Here is a 24,370-nt window from a genome sequence, read left to right as displayed (position 1 = left end):
TTTGCCATTTGTCACAGAAATCTTGAAGTTTATGAAACAAAAGTTTGACCCCCAGGATCTTAATTACAGTTGAAAATGGAGGACTATATCTAGGCTGACTACATTTTAATATTAATGGTAGTGTGAACTGGAAATGTGCACTGATGGCAGTTTTGCTTCTGTGCTCACAGGAGAACAAACCAAGTTTGCAAAGTAAATAGAAGCTTATACTCCACTTTTCCAACTGCAGTTGGCTTAGGAGGAAACCATCTGTGTTGGTTATTGAATTATTTGGTAGCATTCCTTGGTGTGCAGCTTTTTGGGCTCTTTAACTGAGTTTGGTCTGAAAAGGCAGTGAAATAAACATATCATTTTTGTAATGGCTCTTTTCAGACTGGATCTTTGGTCTGTCTTTCCCTGAGGAATAGACCTGAATTTCACTGTAAAATCACACCTAACATGTATGAACCATTTTTTGCAAATTACTGTGTCACACAAAGCTTAGCTTCTTAGTGAGTTTTTCTGTTGTTTTCAAATTGTTGAAATGCTGAATGAATTTTAATTCATGTGGACTTTTGAGGTGACTTAAACTAAGGAAGAAGCAGAGCTTGTATATGAGAAGAAGCATTGATGCTAGAAGTCACACCAGTATAATTGTAGCTATTTAAATTGACACTTTGCTTTCTTCCTCTCTGCTTTGTAACATTTCATTTGGATAAACTGTAGGTGAGTAAAATTGTGCTCATATAGTATTGGCAGGCAGCTGGTTGAAAGGATATCCTTGGAAACGAGTTGTCAAATCAGTGTTTCATGCCGTTGAATTTGAATTACCTCTGAAATCATTGCCCTAAAGCAGAGATGAGCTTCTTGTTGTAGTTTCCAAAGGCAACTGCCAAGTGTTTGAGGGAGATGCTAATTGCCAGCTAATGATAAGCTGAGTGTAGTGTAATGATAAGCTGACTCTTGACACACACCTTTGCATGTTGAAGTGGCAGTTTGGTTTTTGTCTGTCTCCAGGCCCGCCGCAGGACCACCACGCAGATGGAGCTGCTGTACGCAGCCAGCGGCGACCTGGGCTCGGGCAGCAGCGCCGCGGACTCTGCCTTGGCCGGCTCTGCCGCCTCCGCCGCAGAAACCCGGGAGGGTGGCGTGGCTGCTGACACACATGATACTTCTGCTAGGGACAGAGAGTTTATACCCCCACCATCTGGCTTACCTTCTAAGATAGGCAGCATGTAAGTTTGGCCATGCTGTACTAATTATCCTTTGCTTTTAAAAAATGCATGTTGCCAATTTCTTGTAATCTATTATTTTAACTTCACAAATGAGGTTGATATACTTGGAAGCTTACTAAATAATACTGACAAAAGCTCCTTCCTTTCTACCATTGCCACTCTAGAAAGTATAAATGCAGTCTTGTAAGTACTGTGGTTCTTACTGAAGATATAAGTTCTGTTAAGCTGCTTTGTTATTGTAACCATGTTCTATGTAGAGGGGAAAACCCTTCTAATACCTTGAATAGTTTGCTGTATTAGTGCTATGGGAAATGCATATTCTAGGGTTGTAGCGAGAATCTGATTAGAAGAGCAGAGAGATTTTAAAAAAACCAACCAAAAAACACAACACAACCCAAAAACTTTATCATGCTATTTGTATATGATCCTAATTATTAGGAGAAAATCTTTCTGTGAGTTGTCATGTATGGACCATGCATAAAATGAAGTCTGTGCAACAATAGAGTATATTCAAGTAAAAAGTTGAAAGGAAAATGTTAGATATTATGAATTCTCAAAAGTCCTTTCTGTTTGCAGGTCGCACTTACCTGCAGAACAGTTTTACTAACTGTTCTCTTGATTCTAAGCAGAACTAAAAATAATTTTGTCTTTTTACTTTGGGGCCAGCAGATGTCTCTCATGCACACTCTTTTATTTTCACTTGCTCTTGCTGTTCATTTTATATCTACCAATGTCACTGCTGGTTATTGGCCATTCACTGCTAAAGACCCTTTTCTTGGCTTTTTAGGTACTAGCTCCTGTGTTGCACAAGCTCATGTGTAAATTCAATGCACTTCCCACATTCAGTGATGTGGAAATCAGTGTCCCATAGCTATCTTCACATTACAGGTTCTGGAGTTATGCATCTTTTAATATTCATCTGTCCTATTTGCATAATATTTTTACAGCAGTCTCTATCTAATGTACATTTGCAATTTGTATTTTTTTACTATGTATTTCTGGCATGTGCTTGAGGTGGCAATCGTGTACAGTAAAACACTGCTGACAGCAATTATTAACCCATGCTGATGGCTTCAGTGCAAATAGAATCTGCTTGGAAAGATGCTCTTGAGGGTGAGCATAGGTGGAGAAAACCCACTTGTTTCAGCAGTTAGTGTGAGATGAGTAGAGACTTTTGAAGCTTCAAGATCTAAAACATCAAGTGTTATGACCTGACATCCAAGACTCAGGTAATACCAACTTTTGCCTCACTCCATCTTCTAGAATGTATCCATTTGTGAAAGTGAGCTGTCAAAAAGGCAAACCAGGATTTTCCCAAAACAGTGTTCTGCAAGAATTTGAGAGTTACGTACTGTCAAAAAGTCAATTCAGTCAGCAGTAGGCCTCACATATTGAATTGTTATTGATCATGTTTTAGTAGATAATTGATCAAAAATTCCCACAGTCAATCTGCAGTGACTTTCTTACTGCAAGTGTATATGTTTTTTCAAAACCAGAACTCTTGCTGGTTTATCTGGTCATAGTTGAAGAAAGCTTTTCTTTATGAGCCATCTGGCCTTCCCTTACGGGCCTGTGGTGCCAGCGTATCTCTTGTAATAAAAGATATTATTCAGGAAGAGATTTTGACCTTACCTGCAATAAATGTTTTCTCCCTTGTGCCACTTACTTAAGTGACATTCAGGAATGTAGAAGCTGTAACAGTAATTCAAAATATGGATTCTCAAAGAGACAGAAATTAATTATATGTTTAGGTGCAAATTTAGGTGTCTGCATATGTACAAACTGCTCCACTCTGGAACTCCCTCAGTTTTCTAAGGTTTGTGGTGATTCCATGGTCCTTGGAGAGGGGCTTGTTACAAGGGCGTGTGTTGATAGGATAATGGGTAATGGCTTCAAACAGAAAGATTATAGGTGCACATGAGATATTGGAAGAAATTCTTTACTGTGAGAGTCAAACACTGGAGCAGGTTACCTAGAGGAGCTGTGGATGCTCCATTCCTGGAAGTGTTCAAGGCCAGGTTGGATGGAGCTTAGAGCAGCTTGGTCTTGTGGAATGTGTTCCTGCCTAAGAGAAGGGGGTTGGAGCTATGTGATCTGTAAGTCCCTTGGAATCCAGACCATTGTGTGATTCTGTTACTTAGGGAGGCACCTAAATACATATGGCCAACAGTTAATTTAACTGGAATTCTGTTTACAAAGTTGGTTAGTGCCCTTGTCCTTTGATATACTCAACTCATCTACAGCAGCTTTTTCAGAGCATAATTGTCTTCTGTAGGACTTCTGTCAGCTCTATTCAGGTGTCTGATGTCCTGGCAAATGTAAAAGGGCTCTGGAAACCTGGAAGTAGGCATGTGTCCTGTTCTTTTTCTGTTAGGTCATTGCCATCATGCACCTGGTTTTTACACCTGTGCTTAGGAAGTTCATTCCAGCAAGACAGCTGTATTTTTATAATATCTGCTTTCCCAAGCTTTCAAAAAGAATTCAGAAAAATGATGATGCTGTTTACACCCTCTTCTGAGAGATGTTCCACTGGTGGAAGACTCACAGGCAGGTAGAGAGTGAGCAAGTGAAAGTTGCCCCCATGTCTGAGTATGCAGGATGCCAGGGTGAGGCAGAGGAGCTTGGGCTCCAGTTTCTGGTTTGCTTTATTTAATCAAGCAGCTGCTCAGTAGATGTATAAGCAACCCTGGCAGTAGACACTCTAGCCTGTTTGTCATCCTTGCTGGAAGACCTGTCAGCCCGATTCATAGAATTTGCCTTGTAACCTCAGGATTTTTGCATTCCTAAATGCATACTGGTCCAGCGTAGAGAGAGGGAAGGGAGTGTGTCCTGTTCCACCTTTTTTGGTGTCCTTTGCACAGTGTGCCTAGAGGTATGGTAGCCCTACACAGAAATGGGTGCTCTGGCCTTGAGGGAATTGGACCCACTTTCTCCCCTGTTTTTATTACTTAACTTCTAGGCTTCTGTGCAAAACCAGGCAGGTTATTGCTTGTCCTGCTTTTCCTGTCTCTTGAAGACCCTGGGGAACTCTAGGGTTGACATGCAGTTCTTGGCACTAGGTCCTACAGGTCCCTCACATTCCAGTTAGGGTTTGTGGTCACATGAGACTGTCTCATCTGCTTGAGTCAAGTAGCTGTTTGTGGTTGTGCTGTCCATGTTAAATCATGTTATTCTGCATTCCAGTCTCCAGGTGGATTTTATGTAGCACAGACTTCCTCTTAAGGGAAACATGTCGAGAAGTTGGAGCTATGCATATTCAGAACCTGTAGAGCTCTGAGAGTGATGGTTGAAACCATGTCAGGCAGGTGGCCTGCCAAATGGGCTTTATCTGATAAATGGAGTTGTGTGGAGCAAAAACACTTCCAGAATCTGCTTTCTTGCTTTTAATGAGTGTTTCATATTCATGGGAAAAAATCCTTCTAAATACAAAGAAATAGGAAAAAACAAAACAAATTTTGCTTTTGTGATTGCTCATCTAGTGAGAAATGGAAGTTCAGAGGAATGGAGACCATTCAGATTCCTTCATTTTTTCTTTTGTCTGACTGTGGTGAAATGAGAACATTTGGGTGTCAGCTTTAATACTGTCCTCTTGATATTCTTGCTAATTTTAATGGGGAATAAAAGGTTGGGAGAAAGACCACAGTGACTGTGAATTGGAACTTTTTCAGAGCAAGAACTGGAGAGACAAATGAGGGACGGAAAGCAAGGGAGAAAGGAAGTGGGGGACAAAGAGAAACCATGTAATAATAGTCAGCTTGTCAATGGGAAGTACCTCTTCTCACTTCCTAATTAACATGAATGTGTTACTGCAAAGTTTCTTTTGTGTATAAGAATCATGTGTTCTTCATGTCTGTAAATGATTTATTGTATATGCAAATGTGGAATCTGAAATTTAAGAACTTCCATGATCTTAATTTGGATGCATGCTCCACTTTATTTCTTTTAGTGAGTCTCTATTATTGACTTAGTAAATCTCCTTTAACTTTTCAGTACCTGACACTGTATGTTGATCAAGTTTGAACATTCATAACTTGGTATATTTTTATGTTCAAGTGTGAGAACAAGTTTATAATCCTTAAGTTCAAGAGAGACAATAATAGATTAAGTATGTTCTAAAATTTGAAATCACACTGAGAGAATGATAGGTAATGTTCTGTGAAGGGCCTTAGAGTGAGATAATGATTGCTCTTGTTTTAGTTCGAGACAACCATCTCTTCCAGAGAAGAAAATACCTGAGCCTTCACCTTTAGCAAAGAGAAAAACCTATGAGAAAACAATGGAAAAGACAAAGACAAAAGAACAAAAACTGTAAGATTATTTAAAATTTATTTCCTCTGACATAATTTGAACTTTGAATTTTCTTGAAAAATAAGTCTGTATTTTTCTATTTCTTTTCTTCCAGGACAAGTCTGTATGGTTGTCAGTGTTGATATTCATTGCTCAGCTTATGTGTGGTTGTTTGAGGCTTTTTCCAGGTTGTTTTTCTGTACAAAATAACTCAGGGGCAGAGCCCTGAGAAAATGTCCTTTGGAGCATTTGCAAATTTTTTTTTTTTTTTTTAAATCAAAGTCATCAATATCTCTAAGAGCCTTCAATTTTATAAGATTTTCTTCGTTTTACATGTGTGTTTTCTGCCTGTAGCATTCACTTTTACCACTTAATCTTTGAACATTGTGCCATCTTGCACTCTGCGGCCTTAAGCTTTTTTGCCTTCTCTGAGAAATATCTGTAGCTAGTATTACAATCTTAATTATTTGCTTAAGAAAAGAGCATCTAACGTTTGAGGCATGTTGCATTTAACTCTTCTAACCATTCATAACCTGTTTAAGATGTTCTTTTTTTTTTGTAGCTCAGATTCTGGAGCCCCAGAGGCTAGTCTGTCACCTCCTACTTCCCCACCAAGCCGGCCCCGTAATGAAATGAATGTTTTTAGTCGTCTTACTGTTTCTCAGGGAAACACATCAGTTCAGCAGGATAAGTAAGTCACAAAGGGAAGCCTCAGCCCCCAACCAGGGAAATGCAAAGTGTGCTCAAGTTTTCAGTGTAGTGTCTGGTAGAAATTTTGCCCTTCTGCAAGACAGGAGGAGATACTTCTCCTGTTATTGTGTAGTTTTCAAAGGAAATATTTTAAATTACCATGGAACCACTGTAAAAATTTGAGAAGAGAAATTTCCTGCTGAACCTTGTTTCCTGTTTTCTAGGCTATGTCTGGTATTTGTAGTTTTAAACCCAAAATAGAAAATGGTAGAATTCTTAGATGTTTGTGTATTTCTGTGTGTGTTTACACTCAAAAATAGATTTTAGGTGATAATTTAGGAAGTAGTGCTTTTGAAAGTCACTCAGTTGCTCCAGTGTTGCTCAGAGTGCTCTCAGAACAGCACCTCAGAGGTTGGGACATAGAAATGGGTAGAACACAGTTGTTTAGAGATTATCCAAATTATTGAACAGACTGACTTTAGGAGGTGATCTGCAGGAGTAGATGATATTCATATCTTGTTTAGAAGAAGTAGAACAGATTTTTCTCACATTAGGCATCTGTTTAGGAGCGTTACTCCAAATGGCAGTGGACTTGACTAGAATCTTTATTACAGGTTTCAGTACTCATACAAATACCATGCAGTGCTTATGAACTGCAACTCAGATTTAAAATAAACCTTTATTTATAAGTCTAGCAAGATAAGAAATTGCTTTTGTCTGTTTACACTATTTTTTTGAATAAAATGGTTTTTTTCAGAGGTTTACAGCCACCACATACCAAGGCTTGCAAGGCTTTCAGTAACTGTGCTTATGACTTCTATATCTTAGCTTTCTTATTGCTAACTCCCACCAAACCCTTTTCATTTTCTCTGAACTGACTTTGAAGTCAAATAGAAACTGCTGAATCTGCTTGAGTTGAAAATGAAGGACATCTTAATATGTACTGAAAATCATCATGTCTTGGGAAAATATTGTCTTGTATCTTTTCTTGGTTTTTATTTTTAAACATTTTTCAAAATGAGAGGTGAAGGATTTTGAACTTAGCATGGCTTGCAAATTGCTGTATTTATTTGAGTTATCGTATTTAACATTTATATCTCTATGACTAATAGTTTGCATGTTTCTTCTACACTTAGCAGGCAGTGATGTTCAGAGTATTTTTTTTCTTCTTTTGATATTCTCAACAAGCACTATCTTACGGAAGTTAACTTGTGCATCTGTCTTCTTTTAATTTTTTGCCTTTACTTCTCTAAGAAAATATTGGGGAAATAAGAAACGGCTCAGCTGCTGTTACTCATCTTCTGGAGCTGAAACAGTCTACTGTAACTTACTGCTGAGAGTGATATTTTAAGATAATTATTCTTTCCCCCCTACCCCCTGTATCATCATGGGTTTGAGATATACCTTGAGCAATGCTGCATAATGTACGTGGATTTGCATTGCTTTTCTGAGTTGGCCATGCTGTTGTGTGTTCTCATGTGGAGGCGTTCCTTTGCTGATACCTATATTCTTTCTCCTCACAATTCCACCACTGTTGATTGTAGGTCTGATGAAAGTGATTCCTCTCTGTCGGAGGTACAAAGGTACTCTCTCTTTCTCTTTTCTGTTTTCTTGGCATCTCTCACCAAAGTTATTCCAGTTTTTAAGACATTTCATTTTGCTGCATGATTTTTCCTGATACCTGTGCATTGTTTCTCTTGCTTTTGCCGGAATATGAAATATCTGAGATTTGGGTCAAGCATGTCTCCCCCTCTCCTTTTTTAGGATATTCTTTTATCATTGTTGAGCATGTCAGGTGTTTTAATTACAACTGAAGTATGGTGTAAACGTTTCCTTAGACCTTGGACACATTATTTCTCTCTTTGTTTTCTTAAAAAAAAAAATAGGAGCAGACATTTTCTTATGTTTTATTTACTTCTCCTTATTTTTGTTTTTCTTTTTCCATTGTATGCTTTGATCACTAAAATGAAATCCTAGTGTAAATAAAAATGAGTAGTTTTTTATTATGTCTTTCTGAGGGAATGCACAATAGCTTAAGAGATGAAAGAAATGTTGCCACTTGTGTCCCTGTGAGTTAGGATTTTGGTATTCAATGAAAAAATTAGTTTATCTAGAGAAGGGCAGTCAAATAACTGCTAATAATGTAATGGTGGCTTTGGCTGGTCCTTGTGGTAGTTGTAGTGGTTTTTTGTCTGTAGATTTTAGAACACTGCATATAGGTAGATAAATAGCTCCAGGACATGTATTTTACATGGCTTGTCATGGAAGTGAGTGGATGAGAACAGCAGGAGGAATAACTCAGTTCAGAGGCAGCATGATCCACTAGGGAATACTACAGAGAAAATCATGTTAGTTTAGTGTGATGATAGAAAATAAAAGCATGGAGACCTAAATTAATTAAAAATCAAATTGTTCCTGTTTTCTTGAAAGCATAAAACAGTGTACATGAAGGTGAATGCCTTTCCAAAATGAGGAAGATAATGTTACACAATTTAAGACACTATTAATACTACTAAAATCTATAGAAGGATTGCTGAGGAGTAATGAAGTATGTGAGTGAAGATGTCCGAACTATAAAAATGTTTAAAGTCATAGTTTATCTAGTACATTAAAATTAACCAGTTGTCACAAAGTTAGCTTGCATCATAAAGGACTTTTTCCTTTCTATAGCAAACTTCTGGACAATATTATGAATTTTTTACATTTTCCTAAAGCATCTGATACTTTCTTTGTTTTGTTTTGATGAGATAGGGCTATGGTTTAGTTCCTTTTCCTCAGTTATGTGTGTGGTTCCCAAAAGAGCAAGACAGTGAGTCTTAACTGCAAGCTGGCCAGGTCACAGCTGTGTTGCATGTTTTGGGCATTACCTTGAGGCTTTTCTACACTTCACAGAAATAAAGAGGTCTGTGTGCATGCAGTTGTATGAATGGGATTTTAGACTGCTAGTAGTTTCTGTTTGGTAAAGAATTGTGAGGTGTTTATTTCAGGCAAGTTAGTCTTTTGGCATCACCACAGAATTAGCCAAAAGTGCCCAGGAAGATTCCTCTGGGGTGTCAGCATTCCAATCATCCTCCCTTTTGGCCATTTGAGCATGAGCATGTTGTTGGGTACAGGGTGCAGTGGGAACCTTCTTCAGGCACAGAAGTTAACAGCAGTTCTCTGTGTCTGCCCATAGAATGCAGATGATGTGAAATGCATGCCGAGTTTGGAATTGGCAGCGCACATTACATTTGCTCAATTCTTCACATTGTGCTGTTTAGATGGTTGATCTTGGGCATACAGAAGCTTTAAGTGTCCTGGTTTGTTCAGCATTATGCAGACTTTGCCATGTACCCAGCATTTAGCATCTTGTTGTCTTTTCATTTGTTTGTTTTTGTATGTGGTTAACTGATAGTTCAGAGTTCACGTGTATTGAGGCTAAATAGTAAAAGTCCTTACACAGTTCATGATCTAAGAACACTAGGTTAATTTTTTTTTCCCTACGTGCAAGTAAATTAGCTTTATCTGTATCTATTACTATGCCCAACTCACATTCCTTTTTTTTCTTTAGGGGGATAATTAACCCATTTCCTCCTTCCAAAGGCATCCGATCGTCCCCGCTTCAGTGTATCTATACAGCTGAGGGACATACCAAGGCTGTGCTTTGTGTTGATGCAACTGATGATCTTCTCTTCACTGGATCTAAAGGTTGGGCGAGCTCTGTTCATCTCTGTTGTCTGCAGAGGCTGCTTTGATAACTTGGGGTGTTGTGAAATTCTCAATTTGTGCTTAGTGCTGTAAACACAATGGAAAATTCTGAGGTCCATTTCTCAACATAAGCTGAAGAGGGATTTACAGTAATTATGTACAGGTTTCTAACTCCAGTGTGTAGTATTTGGCTGCTTATTTGTAGTGGAAAGCCACAAAAAGCAGTAATATTAACAGTTGTTGAGTGATATGATGGAAGCAGTCATGGTAGCATGTACACACAGGATATGCAATGTAAATAGCTTCAGGGTAAGGGTGGAAGGGGAACTGGCACATACTTGGCTCTACTGCACAGGGTTTGAATACCCTTCCTGCTATAGTTGGTTCTTTGAGCTATCTTCTTCATCTGAAGGCATCTTCTGCTTCCTCTGTGCATCTTGTTGTCCTTTGCCTGTCCTTTGTTGTTATAAGAACTGTATGGCCTGGAATTTTAGTAGTCTCTGACTTCCTTAGAGGGAGAGCTTGGAATTTTAGTAGTCTCTAAGTTCCTTACTGGATGGTGCAGTCACTCTCTAAACTTCTCAAACTGATAGAAGGAGTGTTTTGAAGAAAACATTTTTCTTTGTTTTGAAGAAAACATTCACTCCTGTCTGTAGTGAATTTCCAGTATCATTGCTCAGTTTGGCTTGAAGATACCACCAGAGGCCACCAGAGCTCAATGGTTTCTCTTCACAAACACCTATTTTAATATAAAGGACTTGTTATAGTCTTAGTTGTGCAGCTGAAACTATGGCAGACTCTTTTTTTCCTGAAAGTATCAAAGCTAACAGGAATTAGAGTGTCTGGGAAGAAGTTAACACCTGCTGACAGGGAGACTCTCCTTTTCAATAGTTCATATAATGAATAAACCTTGAAATTTCAGGACATCCCTTTTATCCCAGTATTAGCATAGTTGACAACCCCATCAGATGTAGGTCTTCCACTGCTAATATTCAGTTATGGTTTTTGTGGCTATTCTACTAGCTGGCTGTTAAAAATACCAAATCACACACTTTTACTGAGTTGGCAAACTTCTGATCTTGCAGGTTTTAAGCCTACTTTTCGAGATTTGTACAAGCATATACAGTTGCAAAAAAGGATATTGATTTAGATTTTGTAAATAATACTTAGTTAATTTCTGTTGAGACTTTGAATTTAGTGGCTATGTGAGGGGAAAAAAGGGCATGTTTTAGAATTTTATTTTAGATCTAGATTTGTATTTTAAAGGTTTGGTAGTTTGGTTTGTTTTTTTTTTAATGGATGTTTGCAAATGTTGCAAATATTTACCTTTTTTAAGTCATATCCTAGCTTCTTAAACTTATGGGAGAATTTTTCCTGTATATATTTTTTGAGGAGAGCTTACCAAGTACACTTTTACTCAAGAGTGTAGACAGTTGTTAATTAAATAAAGTTGAATCTTTTGAAATTGTTGCTGAAGCAGAAAGTCTTGGCTCACTGACATCAGATAATACTTGCAGACAAATTCAGAAATGCCAGTAAGCTCTCATGTGCATTGCAGATCTTTGATCTTGGTAGTTGGTGTTTTAAAGTGGCAGACAGGTCTTGCTATACTTACCTTCATGCTATCAAAACTAGAGTCTATACATAAAGCTTTCTCTTCATCCTTCCTGTACTTATTTCAGTATAAATGTATATCTAAAATACATGGAGTGATACAGACATGGTGCAGCAAGGAGAGTTTCCTGTTCTTGCCCATAGTGTTGCAGATTTCTTGACAACTTCTGTACATTTGGGATTTTAACACATAAAAGGTTGCAGCATTTAAATCCTCTGCTACAGAATCAAAACAGTGACTAAAGCACTCTCTGCTGGGATTTTCAGAGGCCCCCAAAACACTGAAGAGTTTGGGTCCCTTCTCACCTTTATAGTTTTGTTGTGGCAGTCAGAACTCGGCCATGCTAGGTCTCAAAACTCGTCCTGAACTATTTTTTTGATAATGAATTCTTGAATTAAAAATTTGATTCTTCTCTTCATCTATCATCATCCATACTTTACAGCCTCTAAATTGTCTGCATTCTCACTTCCCTTGAGATTTTTATCCTGATAAAATGCTTCGAGAACTAATATGCAGATCTTGAAAGCACATTTAATTATTAACCTTGCTTAGTTTTGAGAATGATAGATGGATGCCTATGTGTATTTTTAAAGAACTACTTCATTTAGCTGTTTTTCTGCAGTGTCTGCAGAAATGGAGGAAAATGTATGAGTGCAAATGAGTGCGTGTGCTTTTTTTTTAATTAACTGAGTTTAGGGAAAGCATGAGATTTTTCAGGGGGTTTTTATTGTTAATATTTTTCCCCTTTTTGTTTGTCTTTATTTAGATCGTACCTGCAAAGTCTGGAATCTGGTAACTGGACAAGAGATTATGTCTTTAGGGGGTCATCCAAATAATGTGGTTTCTATTAAATATTGCAACTACACAAGCCTGGTCTTCACAGTTTCAACCTCCTATATCAAGGTGTGGGACATCAGAGATTCTGCCAAGTGCATTCGGACATTGACGTGAGTATGCTTAACCTCAGATGCCAAAGAATCAAATGAGTCTTAGTTTTAGATACATTTTATTATATTTAATTCAGTATTGCAGTACACTGTTGGGAATGTTTCTTTACATGTTCAGGCTAAGTCAGTATGGGGCACCAGTCAGTAATGGGAGCCCAAAAAAATTTGCATATAGAGTTTTATCAGATGTTCAGTATTCATAATTGGCTTGTAGCCTTTTTTGCTCAGTGAAATACGTTTGTTTTTAGAGAGTATACAAAGTATGGCAAACTAACTGTAGAATTTGTGGGGTTTTTTTTTTTTTTTTTTTTTTCTTTCTTTTTTTTTTTTTGTCCTTCTTTGACTCAGGTCTTCAGGCCAAGCTATGCCTGCTGATGTGTGTTCAGGAAGTACTAACAGAACAGTTGCTATGCCAGCTGGAGAGAACCAGATCAATCAAATTGCACTGAATCCAACTGGCACATTCCTCTATGCAGCTGCTGGAAACTCAGTGAGGATGTGGGACCTGAAAAGGTACTGAACACCAGCCAAAGAGAACGTTCTTTTGGTGGTTACATGTGCATAGGCAGCAAAGTTGTGCACATGAAACAGTCAGTGAAGTGTTCCTTCTATATGGTAGTGTCCATACCTGGGCAAAATATGGTATCAGTTACAGATCAGCTAACCCATCTGTGGTGGTTACTGAGATAATGATTTTCTCATGTGTTAAGATTGTGGTGAATCATTTCAGTAATAAATGACTGGAAAAACACAAGGTTTTGTTTGACAGGCACTACAAAACACACTTTTGTAAGGTGAGGATGGGAATCCTGACTAGTAATTGTTGATGAGATGATGGAAGCCAATGGAAGTAATGAAATATAATATGGGGTTATGATAGCTGTACTATAATTACACTTTTCCAAACAGAACCTGCTCCCAAAGAGTGCATTCCAAATACAGAAAATACTTATGAGGGGACTGATTCATCTTTACTTTAAAATGTTTTAATTCCTGTTTTGCATAAGTAGAGGGGTTTTGTTGTGTTTAATGTAGATTTAATATTTATCCATGGATATGAACAATAGAGTATAGGTAAACAAGAGGATGAGTACAGAAGACATAGTAAAAATAAAATTATCCATTCTGTCAGGAACAGTGCTATGGACTATACTGGATATATGAAAAATTAACAAATCCTCATTTCTTCTCTTATCCTTAAAGATTTCAGTCTACAGGAAAGCTAACTGGTCACCAGGGTCCTGTTATGTGCCTTACTGTTGATCAGATCTCCAATGGACAAGATCTTATTATCACTGGTTCAAAGGATCATTATATAAAGGTAAACCACTAGTATTTGCTTATTTTAACTTGGCACGTCAGCATGCGATGCAGGCTTCAGCAGAAGTAGCTTACATCTACACATTCAAAATGTGATGGCCAGGATGAAAATTATTTCACCAGTCATGGATCATGATTAATATTCAGTCATAATACTTACCACTTCAGTGCCTTTTTTGTTTCACCAAGGAAGATGGATGCGTGGTTGTCTCCAGTTAAGCTGTTTTTTAAATCCCCATTAAATTGGATGTCAGGTGTACAAAGTCTTGGAGAAATATTCGTAACACCTACTTTTAGGTAACATTTAGCTCTTTAAAGTATCTTAAGTCAGTGCCTCTGTTTTGGTGTGCAGACCTAATTGTTTCAGCAGAGACATCCTGTGTGTTCCTTACGTAAGAGAGTCCAAGGTTTAGCCCAGGCTCTTTCTGAAGTGTTACCTGTGTTCTGAAGCAGGGAAGACAGCAAAGTCAGCACTTCTCAGCCAAGGTGCCCAATATACTTTTCTGTTTCTTGGAATTGTGTTTAATTCACTCAAGGATATGGAAATCTGTTTTTTGGGAGGAGGGAATTTTTTTTTTTTTTTGGCTTATCTCAGCCAGTGGCTATTTGAACTCACAAGCTCCTGTTTCTCAGGGCTACACCCAAATCACCAGACCTAATGAACTGTAGATCATCCATAAAGCTGATGCTCACACTGCCAAGAATGTATGATGCATGAGGCCAGAGAGAATGGGCAAGAAACCCTAGCTTGTTATGAGGGGATACCCTTTGTTGTGTTCTTCTCACACACTGGAAAAAGTGTATGAACACAGCTGGGAGTGGAGCAGGATCCAGAACCTGTGTGAGCTTTCTCACTGAGCTCAGCTTTCTTTTTTTCATATTATTCTACAATTCTTGGATGCTTGGCTGTGCACTGTGCCAGATGCAAAAAACTGCCTGAGAGGTTAGTGCATAGTTGGACAGTTTGGGCTGTGGATTTGAATTCTATCAGCAGTGTCCCTATGGTTAGAGGTCAGTGGATTCTTAGGCAGTGGGGAGACAGAGGCAGACACTTTGAGAATTACTTCTCTGCGCAGTTCAGATTATTGGTTTAATTATGAGCTGCCACCTTGGCATGGTAATGAGGGAAGGACCTCAGTGGGAACAACAGGGTGGAATCATGTAATGCAAGTTTGTCCTGCTGTGAGCTCCTGTGACAAGCATGGAGGTGGGAGGGCTTTTGGAAAACAAAGCTGTCAACAGTCAGAGATGTTCATCTGTCCCTCTTTTCCTTCCTTTCTGTGGCCAGGCTACATAAATCCTCCTGTCTGCCTGCCTCTTGACTTAGATCACTACAATGTCCAGGGATATTTCAGCCATTTCTGTATGCTTCAGAGTAGTGTGTGTTCTCCAAAGTGAATGCCTCCAGAATTGTCAAGCCACTTTGGATAGTGATACAGGTCATAAATGATCTGTATGTGCAGCTGTCTACAAATTCTCAGTGCTTCTGTTCAGCCTGGAAAAGAGAAGGTTATGTGGAGACCTCGTAACTTTCCAGTATCAGAAGGGGGCTTACAGGGAAGCCAGAGAGGGACTCTTCATCAGGAACTGTAGTGACAGAACAAGGAGTGATGGGCACAGATTAAAAAAAGAAGAAATTTATGTTATTATATTAACATGAAATTTTTCACTGTGAAGGTGGTGAGACACTGAAACAGGTTTCCCAGTGAGGTTGTCAATGCCCCAGTGCTGGCAGTATTCAGAGCTAGGCTGGGTAAGGCCTGGAGCAGCCTGGTATAGTGAAAGGTGTCCCTACTACTGAAGAGGGTTTGGGACTACGTGATCTTTAAGGTCCATTTTAACCCCTTAACAATCTGTGGTTCTCTGCATGGGTAAGTCTGTTGGGCTACCAGGTCTGGTGACAGATACTGTCATGCCACAGGAAACTACTGTCTTGTCTACTGAGTCAGTAATATTAGTCATCTCTAGGTACCTGATTTTTCTGGTTTATCACTGAATTTTTTGTTACAGTTGGAACTGATGCATGTTAATTGAATGCGGTAACTTATTTTAAAATACCTTTAGCTCACAAGGTATTATTTTACAACACCAAGCTTTCCCTTTTCTACCGTTAAGCTTATTCATTCTAAAAGGCCAATAAAGAGCAAATAATAGAGGATCAAGTTTGACATTTGCTTGTGAAACAGAGCTGGTGGTTTAAAAAGTTACAGCTCATCTGTTCTTTCAGCTCAGTCTCACTGGGTGAGTTCTGGTTCCCTACAATGCAGAATGAATCAGAATTGCTTACACTGCAGCTCTAGCAACAAAGACCTGATGGGATTGATTATGGCTTAAATTGTTAAAGCAGCCTTTCTTAAAGAGTTTGTTTTAACACCCCATTCTTGGAGCACAGGCAAGGAGAGAGGTGTGTCTAGTACATGAAAAGCATCAGTGTGTAATAGTATGCAACACTTACCAAAACAACTTGTCCAGAAAAATATATTAATGCCTCTTTCTGAAGCTACTTACCTGTGCAAATTCTCCCAGAGTGAGTTATGTTTCCAAACTCACTCACAGGGTACATATAGGCCCTTCCTGTGAAACTGCTGTATATATGATATTCAAGTAGTAGTACTTCTTTCCAGAGCAGTCTTTTCTGAAGTCATTGGAGTATTCCCACTTCAGGCAAGAGCTGGAAGAGGAGAAAGGAGTGGTTCTGGTAGATAAATTCTGTCAAATATACATCATGATACTGTGGCCTGTAATAAGACTGTAATATGTTTTTTCCCTGAAGTTATTTGCTGCATGACTTTCAAGCAGGTTAGATGGCAGAAAATTTCATATAACATATTTTATTATTTATTTTAGATGTTTGATGTGACTGAAGGGGCTCTTGGAAGCGTGAGTCCTACACACAATTTTGAACCTCCTCATTATGATGGCATTGAAGCACTTGCTATTATGGGAGACAACCTTTTTAGTGGATCGAGAGATAATGGAATTAAGAAATGGGATTTGTCTCAAAAAGACCTTCTTCAGGTAACAAAAAAAATCATGCAGCTGCTGTGACAGTCACGCTGTAGAACTGTTTTCAGGCTGTATAAATGTTCAGGCTCATACAATGACTATTCACATAGACACTGGTGCTTTTAATAGGAAAGGCATAGAGCACTGACTAAGAAAGAAATCAATAATGTACTTGATCTTTACATGCAGTTGCTTTTCTCTTCTGTGCATGTAGCATCAGGAAATTCTAATGAAGTGGTTATCCTGTTTTAGCTCTGAGTACATGGGGGTTGTTTTTCTGCTTCAGAATAAAAGCAGCATTTGCCTCATCTGTAACTGAAATCATTGGATACTTGTCTTTGACAAGTTAGTAAATTTTGGATTGGGAATTCATTAATGAGAAACATACTTTAAATCAGGCTACAGAATATTTTCTTGTGAGGAGGTTTTACAGCCTATCTCACTCCACCCAGTCTTAGATCTTAGATCATCTCCTTATACAGTGCATGTGTTACATTATTTGTACAACACACTCATAATAACACTTGCTGTCAGAACACATTTGCTGTATGTTATTCCTTATGTAAAAATCAAAAAAAAGGGAGTGGGTGTAAAAGGACCTCAAATCCAGGGAATTTGCAATTTGTTTGGCATGAAGAACTTTGCTTTTTGCCTACCTGCTATAAGCTGATCTGTTCTTCTGGGTCTTATGAGAGGTTCTTGAGAGGTATAGTTGTGATTATTTAGCATGAGACCGAACGAGAACTGGAAGGCAGAAAAACAAATACCAGAAGAGAGTGCTGGTTTTGCAGTAATTTTTAGGGAAAGGAGTAGCATGCATTTAACATGCAGACTGATAGCAAGAAAGCAAATGAAATTTTAAAGTATTGGGACATGAGAAAATAATGAACTAGTTACTTTAAAAAGAAAATTTCTATATGGCCATACTTAGTCTTCCATAAATATATAAACTTTCTTGACCTTCATTTAAAATCATCCAGTTCAGTGCCAGTTCCTTTTCAAAGTACTACGAAGACTTTGCAGTTAAAATAAGGATTATAAATTTAGCATCTTACAAAAATCTTCACTTGCCTGTATTGGGACATCTGCCCTCACGTTTGTCTGTCCAGAAAAATGTGCTAAGCAGCTTGTATCAAAATCATAGGCACTGAAAAGATTTTGTATTCTCAGAGTGACTTCATTAAAGTTTTAAGGAGTGTCTTCACTCTTGCATTTTAGGCTCATTAAAATATTATGCAATATGCATTTTTGCTATTGCAATTAATTTACCATCAGAGAGTACAGGATCAGGGGTGAATAAGTATGTAAATTGGTCTAGTTATATCACTTTCCTTACTTTCCTTTTGGTATATGTGCATTTCATAATTTCTCCACTTGGCCTTGCCCTGTTTGTTGGTTTGAAAATTAGAACTTGGTAAGAATAATTTCACACTTACTTCTTTCTTTTTGTTTCTATAAAATGCTGCATGTTTTTCAAGGAGGTGAGACTGAAGAATTTGACAGAGTAGAAATAATTTTTATTCATTGTCTTTTATAGGGAATGAGAAATGCTGCTGCTTTGCTAATCATGTGATAATTCAGAGTGGAAGGGCCCACTGGAGGTCACACAATGTAAAGTTGTCCTGCTGGTCCAAGCAAGGCCAACTTTGTAGTTAGGTCGGGTTTCTCAAGGCCTTGTCCAGCTGAGTTTTCAAAACCTCCAAGGCTGCAGATTGAACAGCTGCTCTCCTTAATCTACCCAGCAACCAAAACCTGAAACAGAGCCAAGCTGCTTTACAGCAGAAATGCTAATGTTCCATCAGAGGTTCTGGTTTGGCATACACGTGTTGATCCCCTGTAATTGATGAAAATCCCTTAACAAGCATGCTATTCAAAAGAATTTGAATCATCTACTTCACTTGTTGTTGCACATCCCAAATCACAAAACCCTGCTGTGACAAAATTGGGATTTATAAGAACCATGATGACCCCACCCCCCTGCCACTCCCAGTTTCATGAAGTGCTGCAGATTCAGACTACCAGTGCTGTGGTAGCTGTGTATGTTATAAATGAAACACCAAGGTGATCCTAGAAAGCTGAATATACTCCATTATGAGCACTACAGCAAAGCAAAGCAATTATTACCAAACTGAACTAGAGAAAAGCCACATTTGCTATCTCCAAAAGACAGCAAATTTTGGCTGTTATTTCCCCATGTTTTTATTTTTCCCTGTGTATTTATTTGTGAGAATAAATATGTGTTCAAATAAATTTGAGAACAACAAAAGGATGCTGTTCTCAGCTGGTCTGTGCAGCATTTTGCTCTCTGAATGAGAACTAAAATGCTAGTGCCCTTCCTCAATAAAGAATTAAGGTGTTTCTGTGAAGTGCAACATCAAAAAATCAATTTATAATGTGTAGTGGGAAAATAAGAAAGAAAGAAGGCAAAGACAGAGCTTCTCTCTTCCTGGTTTATTTTTATGCCGTATTTTGGATTTTCTTTTTATATGTTTTATAGCAGTTATAGAGACCTGAAACATATACAGAGACCATATGTTCAAAAATGCATTCAAATATGCATTTGAAAACATGGAGACTTTGCATTATCCTGAACTGATTTCTGTTCCATATGTGGTCAATTGTGCATATTAGATTTTCTTCTTGTTTTGCAGTATTATTTCACAAAAAGAAACACTCTTGGAAGTTAGCACTCTCCTTGCTCTAAAGGTGCAGAAGCCACCCAGAGCCAAGTAGCAAAACTGCTGCAAGACAAGGAATCAGGCTTACAACTTGGGATTTTTCCACTTCTGTGCTTGTTCCTCTGGAATTTTTTGCAGCCCTGTGAGACTTGTCTGCCTTCTCTCTTTCAGCAAGTTCCTAATGCTCACAAGGACTGGGTTTGTGCTCTTGGCCTGGTGCCCGGTGTGCCGGTTCTGCTCAGCGGCTGCAGGGGAGGCACCCTCAAGCTCTGGAACGTGGATACCTTTGCACCCATCGGGGAGATGAAGGGACATGACAGCCCTATAAATGCCATCTGCACCAACTCCAGCCAGATTTTCACAGCAGCAGAGTGAGTTCTTCTCCATGAATCTTTATTTTCTGTGTCTCCTGCTAGAATTCTGTCCATGCACATGAGTTTAAGACATGTAACTCACTTCATAGAAAGCATCAGGAGACCTTGTCCAGTCCATGCCCCTCAGTGCTAATATCTATTACAGCTATCCCAAAGTGGGGTGCTTGCACCCCAGAGGATGCACAACATGACCCAGTGGGGTGCTGGAATAAATGATCAGAACTCAGTAGTATGTGTTTATAATTAATAAATATACACAGCAGTGTGGGCTTAAAAAAATTTTAGTGGTAGGGGTGCATGATCAAAACAAGTTTGGGAACCACTGATCTACAGGATGACAGGGACAATTTGGCAGTACTTGAGAATTTTATAAGCTTGTCTCTACAGCTGGATTATTTCCTGGTATGACTCATTCTTCACCTGTGCAAATTCTCCTAAAAGCCATGGCTCATGGCTGTTGGTTTGTGGTTGGTTTGTTTTTAAGTGCTGGCATACAGCACTTGCAAGAAGCTTTGCAAGCCATCCTGCTGTCCTGTAAACACCTTGGTTTGAATATTTGTTTGCCAGTAAAAACGAGCAAATTGAGGACCTGAAACCTCAGGGGAATTGACCAAGAAAAGTACCTTGTTGTGGAGAATATGCAGGAGGTGGTGACAGAGCCTCTTTGTGGTGTAGTCTGAGCACAGGAGCTGTGAAAGCTGACGTGTTACATTCTTGTGCCAATTGTGGAAGCTTCTGGCCTTCTGAATTACAAGCAGGTCTTTCTGAATCATAGCAGGATTTCAAAGTTGCCACGTTTTCGTATTTGGTCAGGTTTTATGTTCAAGCACTAATAGGTAGGGGTAGAGATGTCAAAGCTTCTGTCTCTGTTTGCCTAAAGATTATTAATCCATTTAGAACATACATCCATCTGAAATACATTCTTTTTTGCTATAGAAAAAAAAATTTTGGTATTTCTAGCAGTGGGCTTAAGGTCTAAAAAATTTAGATGGTTCCTAACAATTAACAGTAAAATGAAGGCACAAGTCAGAAAACACTTTTAACTGTCACGAAGTCTGCTCTGCCTGCTGGTTTCTTTTGAGAGGTTGTGAGGAATATATGAATCAGTGTTGGCTAGTCACTCAATTTAATGTTTATGAGAAATTCATAACTTCCCTTTCATGGAATAAATTGCTATTTAACAAGACTAACACTTCATTTTACTTCTGAATTATAACAGAGTTTTGTAACACATTTTATGTGATATTTTATTTACACATACTTTAAAATTGTGTAAATAGTGATTTTCTTTCCAAAAATACATAACTAGAGTCTGGGCTTCCAAGCACCAGCTCACTGGCATGTGCTATCTAGCGTCTTGCAAATGGGTTTGGGTTTGTTGGGTATTTTTTGTTGGAGAGTTAGGACTTCGAATTGTCTTGTGGTTTTGTGCTTTTTTAACTTTTTCTTATGATAGACTGACACCACTTTCCTTAGGCATAAAGTCTTTATACATTCTTAGATGGCTAAAGGTCATAGCCAGTGCTGTGATAAGGTTAGGGAATCTTCAGTGTTGTACATGTTAAATTACGAAGTCTCGTGGAGGTGGAGTAACCTTTGCGTGTCCATTAAAGAGTTGTTATTTTGCCAACAATACCTCAATAAGACACTCAAGCTTTTAAGGAAACCTCCCCTGCCCGCCCTCTCTCCCTCCCCAGTGTAACCACAGTGCTCTAACACTGCTTTGTTTTGGTTTTCAGTGATCGCACTGTGAGGATCTGGAAAGCTCGAAATGTAATAGATGGACAGATCTCAGATACAGGAGATGCAAATGAAGATCTTGCCAGTAATTGAAATTACAGGGGATAAAGGAATACATTGATAAATTTGAGGTGCACTCTATGCAGTTCGCTGCATGTCTGTTAGTTAAACACTGATGACTGGAATGGACTGAAAATGCGTGAACTCTTCCACTAGACCTGCTGTCCTTAAAATATGTACTGTATTTAATAACCTCTTGGTAACATGCTTGAGTCTCAACAGTCACGTGTATCTCTACATATTATGGCTGAATTTGTGTGCATATGTAATACTCACAGTTTAAATTAACGGGAATTCAGTCTTCTCTAATGACCATCTCAAAATTATAACCTGAAATATATAACAAAAGTGCTCTGCTGTATTTCACTCACAAGTATGATCAGCTGTTTTGCATTTTAGGGTAACAGGGGAAGGAACGTGTCCCAGGAATAAGCCTTTGATTATGAGAGGCAGTTTGAAGATTTTAAAGGTCACTTACACTGTTGTTAGGAAAGTGGAGTGAATAATAGATGGGAAGAAGCTGTTAACGATACATCTACCTGACATGGCTGTATCCTGCTAACAGCAAATGCCATATGATTTGTGTGTTGATAGCTTATAATCTGTGTTGACCAAAGTTGTGCAGCTGTGTATACTCTGTGCTCAGGACTAGAACTCAAATGCCCACAAATGGCTATGTTTTATTTGTGTTTTGCCTATGTTCTGCAATGACTAGATGTTCAAAATGTCATGATAAATATATCTTAATCTATTTTTCTTACGGATTTGTTTCTATCATCTCACATTTTCTTTTTTTTAAGCAAATTGTCTTTCCTTTTTATCTAATTTTATATGCTGCTAAATGTATTTTAAATACACTGTTTTGCAAACCTTGGCAGTTACTTTGAGAACTGAACCACGTTTATTGGGAAAAGCTATGTAAATAGATGGTTGTATAAAGAAAATATCTTGTGCCTGTATGACTTTTAAAGCTCTTTGAACCTGGATATTGAGGGAGGATGTATAATTTACCCAACTGCTCTGAATATTAATTTGTAAATTCTGCAAATTTTAAAATTTTATGTAGATTCAGAAACAGTGTTTGGATATTGAGGTTTTTTGGTTGTTTTGTTTTTATTTTTCAGAAAATATCAGTCTGTAAATTATAGCTTGTGTAGTTAACAAATAAAGATGTGAATGTGAACTGCTTTTTTGCCTTGTTCATCATACTTCCTTATAAAAAATTCATTTCCTTTGCAAAGGTGTTGCATATAAAACCCATGGTTTTACACAGTGCAGTAGAGTAGCTTGGTGAGCACTACAGCCTGTATATCCCATCGTATCCCATGTCTGTGTTCTCCTTGGCCATTATTTGTGTTTTTGTAGTACTTAGGAACCCTAGGGGGATTCCCTCACACTTAGTACAGTACAGACATAAAATGAAGCAGGTGACTCCTGTTCCTACGAGATGACACCTCTCTTACCTTGTTGCATATGGTCTGTCAAATAAGGAAAAGTGCTGATGCCTCTTACTGAACTTGGAGGAATTACTTCCTTCTCTGCTCAGCTTGAAAGGAGATGAAAATACTGCTTGAAATTTGAGGTTACCAATGTATTCCAAGTTTTAATAGAAACAGGTGATGAATGATACATATTGTTAAAAAACAATGTATAAATTAGTTAAAATAAGCAGCAGCACTACCACTCAGTGTTTGTCTATCATGCTTTTTAGCTACTCAAAGGGTATACACACAAATGATTTGGGACTATGTGACAGCCTTGAGCAAATTCCAGTGGAGAGTGGATTTACATGCAATACTTAACATGAGAGGCTTTTTGTGCCTGGTGGAGGGTCCCCATTCCCCTTGGCCCAGCAGATGTTCTGCCAAGCTACACAAATGATACCAACAGCTTGGTGACCCCTGCTTTTGGGGCTGGACACTCATGGCTGTGTGTGCAAGATTCATGTGAATGTTGTGTTTTGTGACTGCAGGACACAGGCCCTTGCAGACCTGGGAAAAGCCTGCTTCTGTCCAGCTGCTCGACTGACGCACCACATGGGGCTGCGTGGCCCTGACCTGAGCTGCAGATGTTCCTCTCCAGTGATGCCTGGCAGTGCAGATATTTTGTTTGGCTTATCTCCTGATAGGCACTAATGTTATTTAATGTATTCCTAAAAAATACCTCCTTTTAATTTTTTTTTTCTTCCAGAAAGATATTCCACCTAAACCAGGTATTACCATAGAACAGAGCTTTCACACTTTTGCTCTGAAAGTTCTTGCCATCAAGTAATTGGAAGAAAAGTGTCATTTTGTAAAGGTCACATTATCACTGTCTTGTCTTAATGGAGAATTATTTGACTGTTTGTTTATCTCCAAACTTCATCTGTGCTGTAAACCCATATATGTGACAAAAGATAATATGAAATCAGAGAAAGGTAAGCACTAGACTCCCACTGTCTGAACATGTTTGTGTCAAAAAAAACCAAAGGTTGTCTCTGAAAAATTAATTTTCTAAGAAGTCACAAAAGAATCACGTTTTCCTCTCAAAGTTGGACTTCAGAAGTTGAGCAAAGCGTGTGGAAAAATTAGACTGTATCTCACCTTATCTGCTTAGATACAGGCAAGGTCATGTGTTACAAATAATCTCATTAAAGATACGAATGCGGAGAACATATTTGCAATGCTTCTGATTGTGTATTAGAACAAGTGCTTATCGTGCCCCTGCCTTGTATAAAAGGCTTCAGACTGCCTGCAGAAGTCCTCCTTCAACC

The 24,370-nt window shown here is 38.4% G+C and overlaps 1 protein-coding gene across 2 annotated transcripts in view; it reads left to right on the top strand.

The window, feature by feature from the left end:
* Positions 1-22,801, top strand: part of KIF21A (kinesin family member 21A) — an 86,122-nt gene extending 63,321 nt beyond the window's left edge. Inside the window, exons 27-37 of one of the 2 annotated variants that reach the window (XM_041474639.1) lie at positions 997-1,214; positions 5,412-5,522; positions 6,064-6,192; positions 7,736-7,774; positions 9,742-9,878; positions 12,260-12,440; positions 12,789-12,953; positions 13,644-13,761; positions 16,608-16,778; positions 19,616-19,815; positions 21,558-22,801. In XM_041474639.1, coding sequence (XP_041330573.1) covers positions 997-1,214; positions 5,412-5,522; positions 6,064-6,192; positions 7,736-7,774; positions 9,742-9,878; positions 12,260-12,440; positions 12,789-12,953; positions 13,644-13,761; positions 16,608-16,778; positions 19,616-19,815; positions 21,558-21,651 — 1,563 coding nt within the window. In that variant the 3' untranslated portion in view covers positions 21,652-22,801. The remainder of the gene's footprint in view (positions 1-996; positions 1,215-5,411; positions 5,523-6,063; positions 6,193-7,735; positions 7,775-9,741; positions 9,879-12,259; positions 12,441-12,788; positions 12,954-13,643; positions 13,762-16,607; positions 16,779-19,615; positions 19,816-21,557) is intronic. The other variant, XM_041474638.1, reaches the window with a different exon arrangement.
* Positions 22,802-24,370: the final 1,569 nt, after the last annotated feature.

The sequence above is a fragment of the Pyrgilauda ruficollis genome, unplaced genomic scaffold, assembly GCF_017590135.1.
Source record: "Pyrgilauda ruficollis isolate IOZ18807 unplaced genomic scaffold, ASM1759013v1 scaffold33, whole genome shotgun sequence".
NCBI lineage: Eukaryota > Metazoa > Chordata > Aves > Passeriformes > Passeridae > Pyrgilauda > Pyrgilauda ruficollis.
This window is presented reverse-complemented; position numbering and strand designations above follow the sequence as displayed.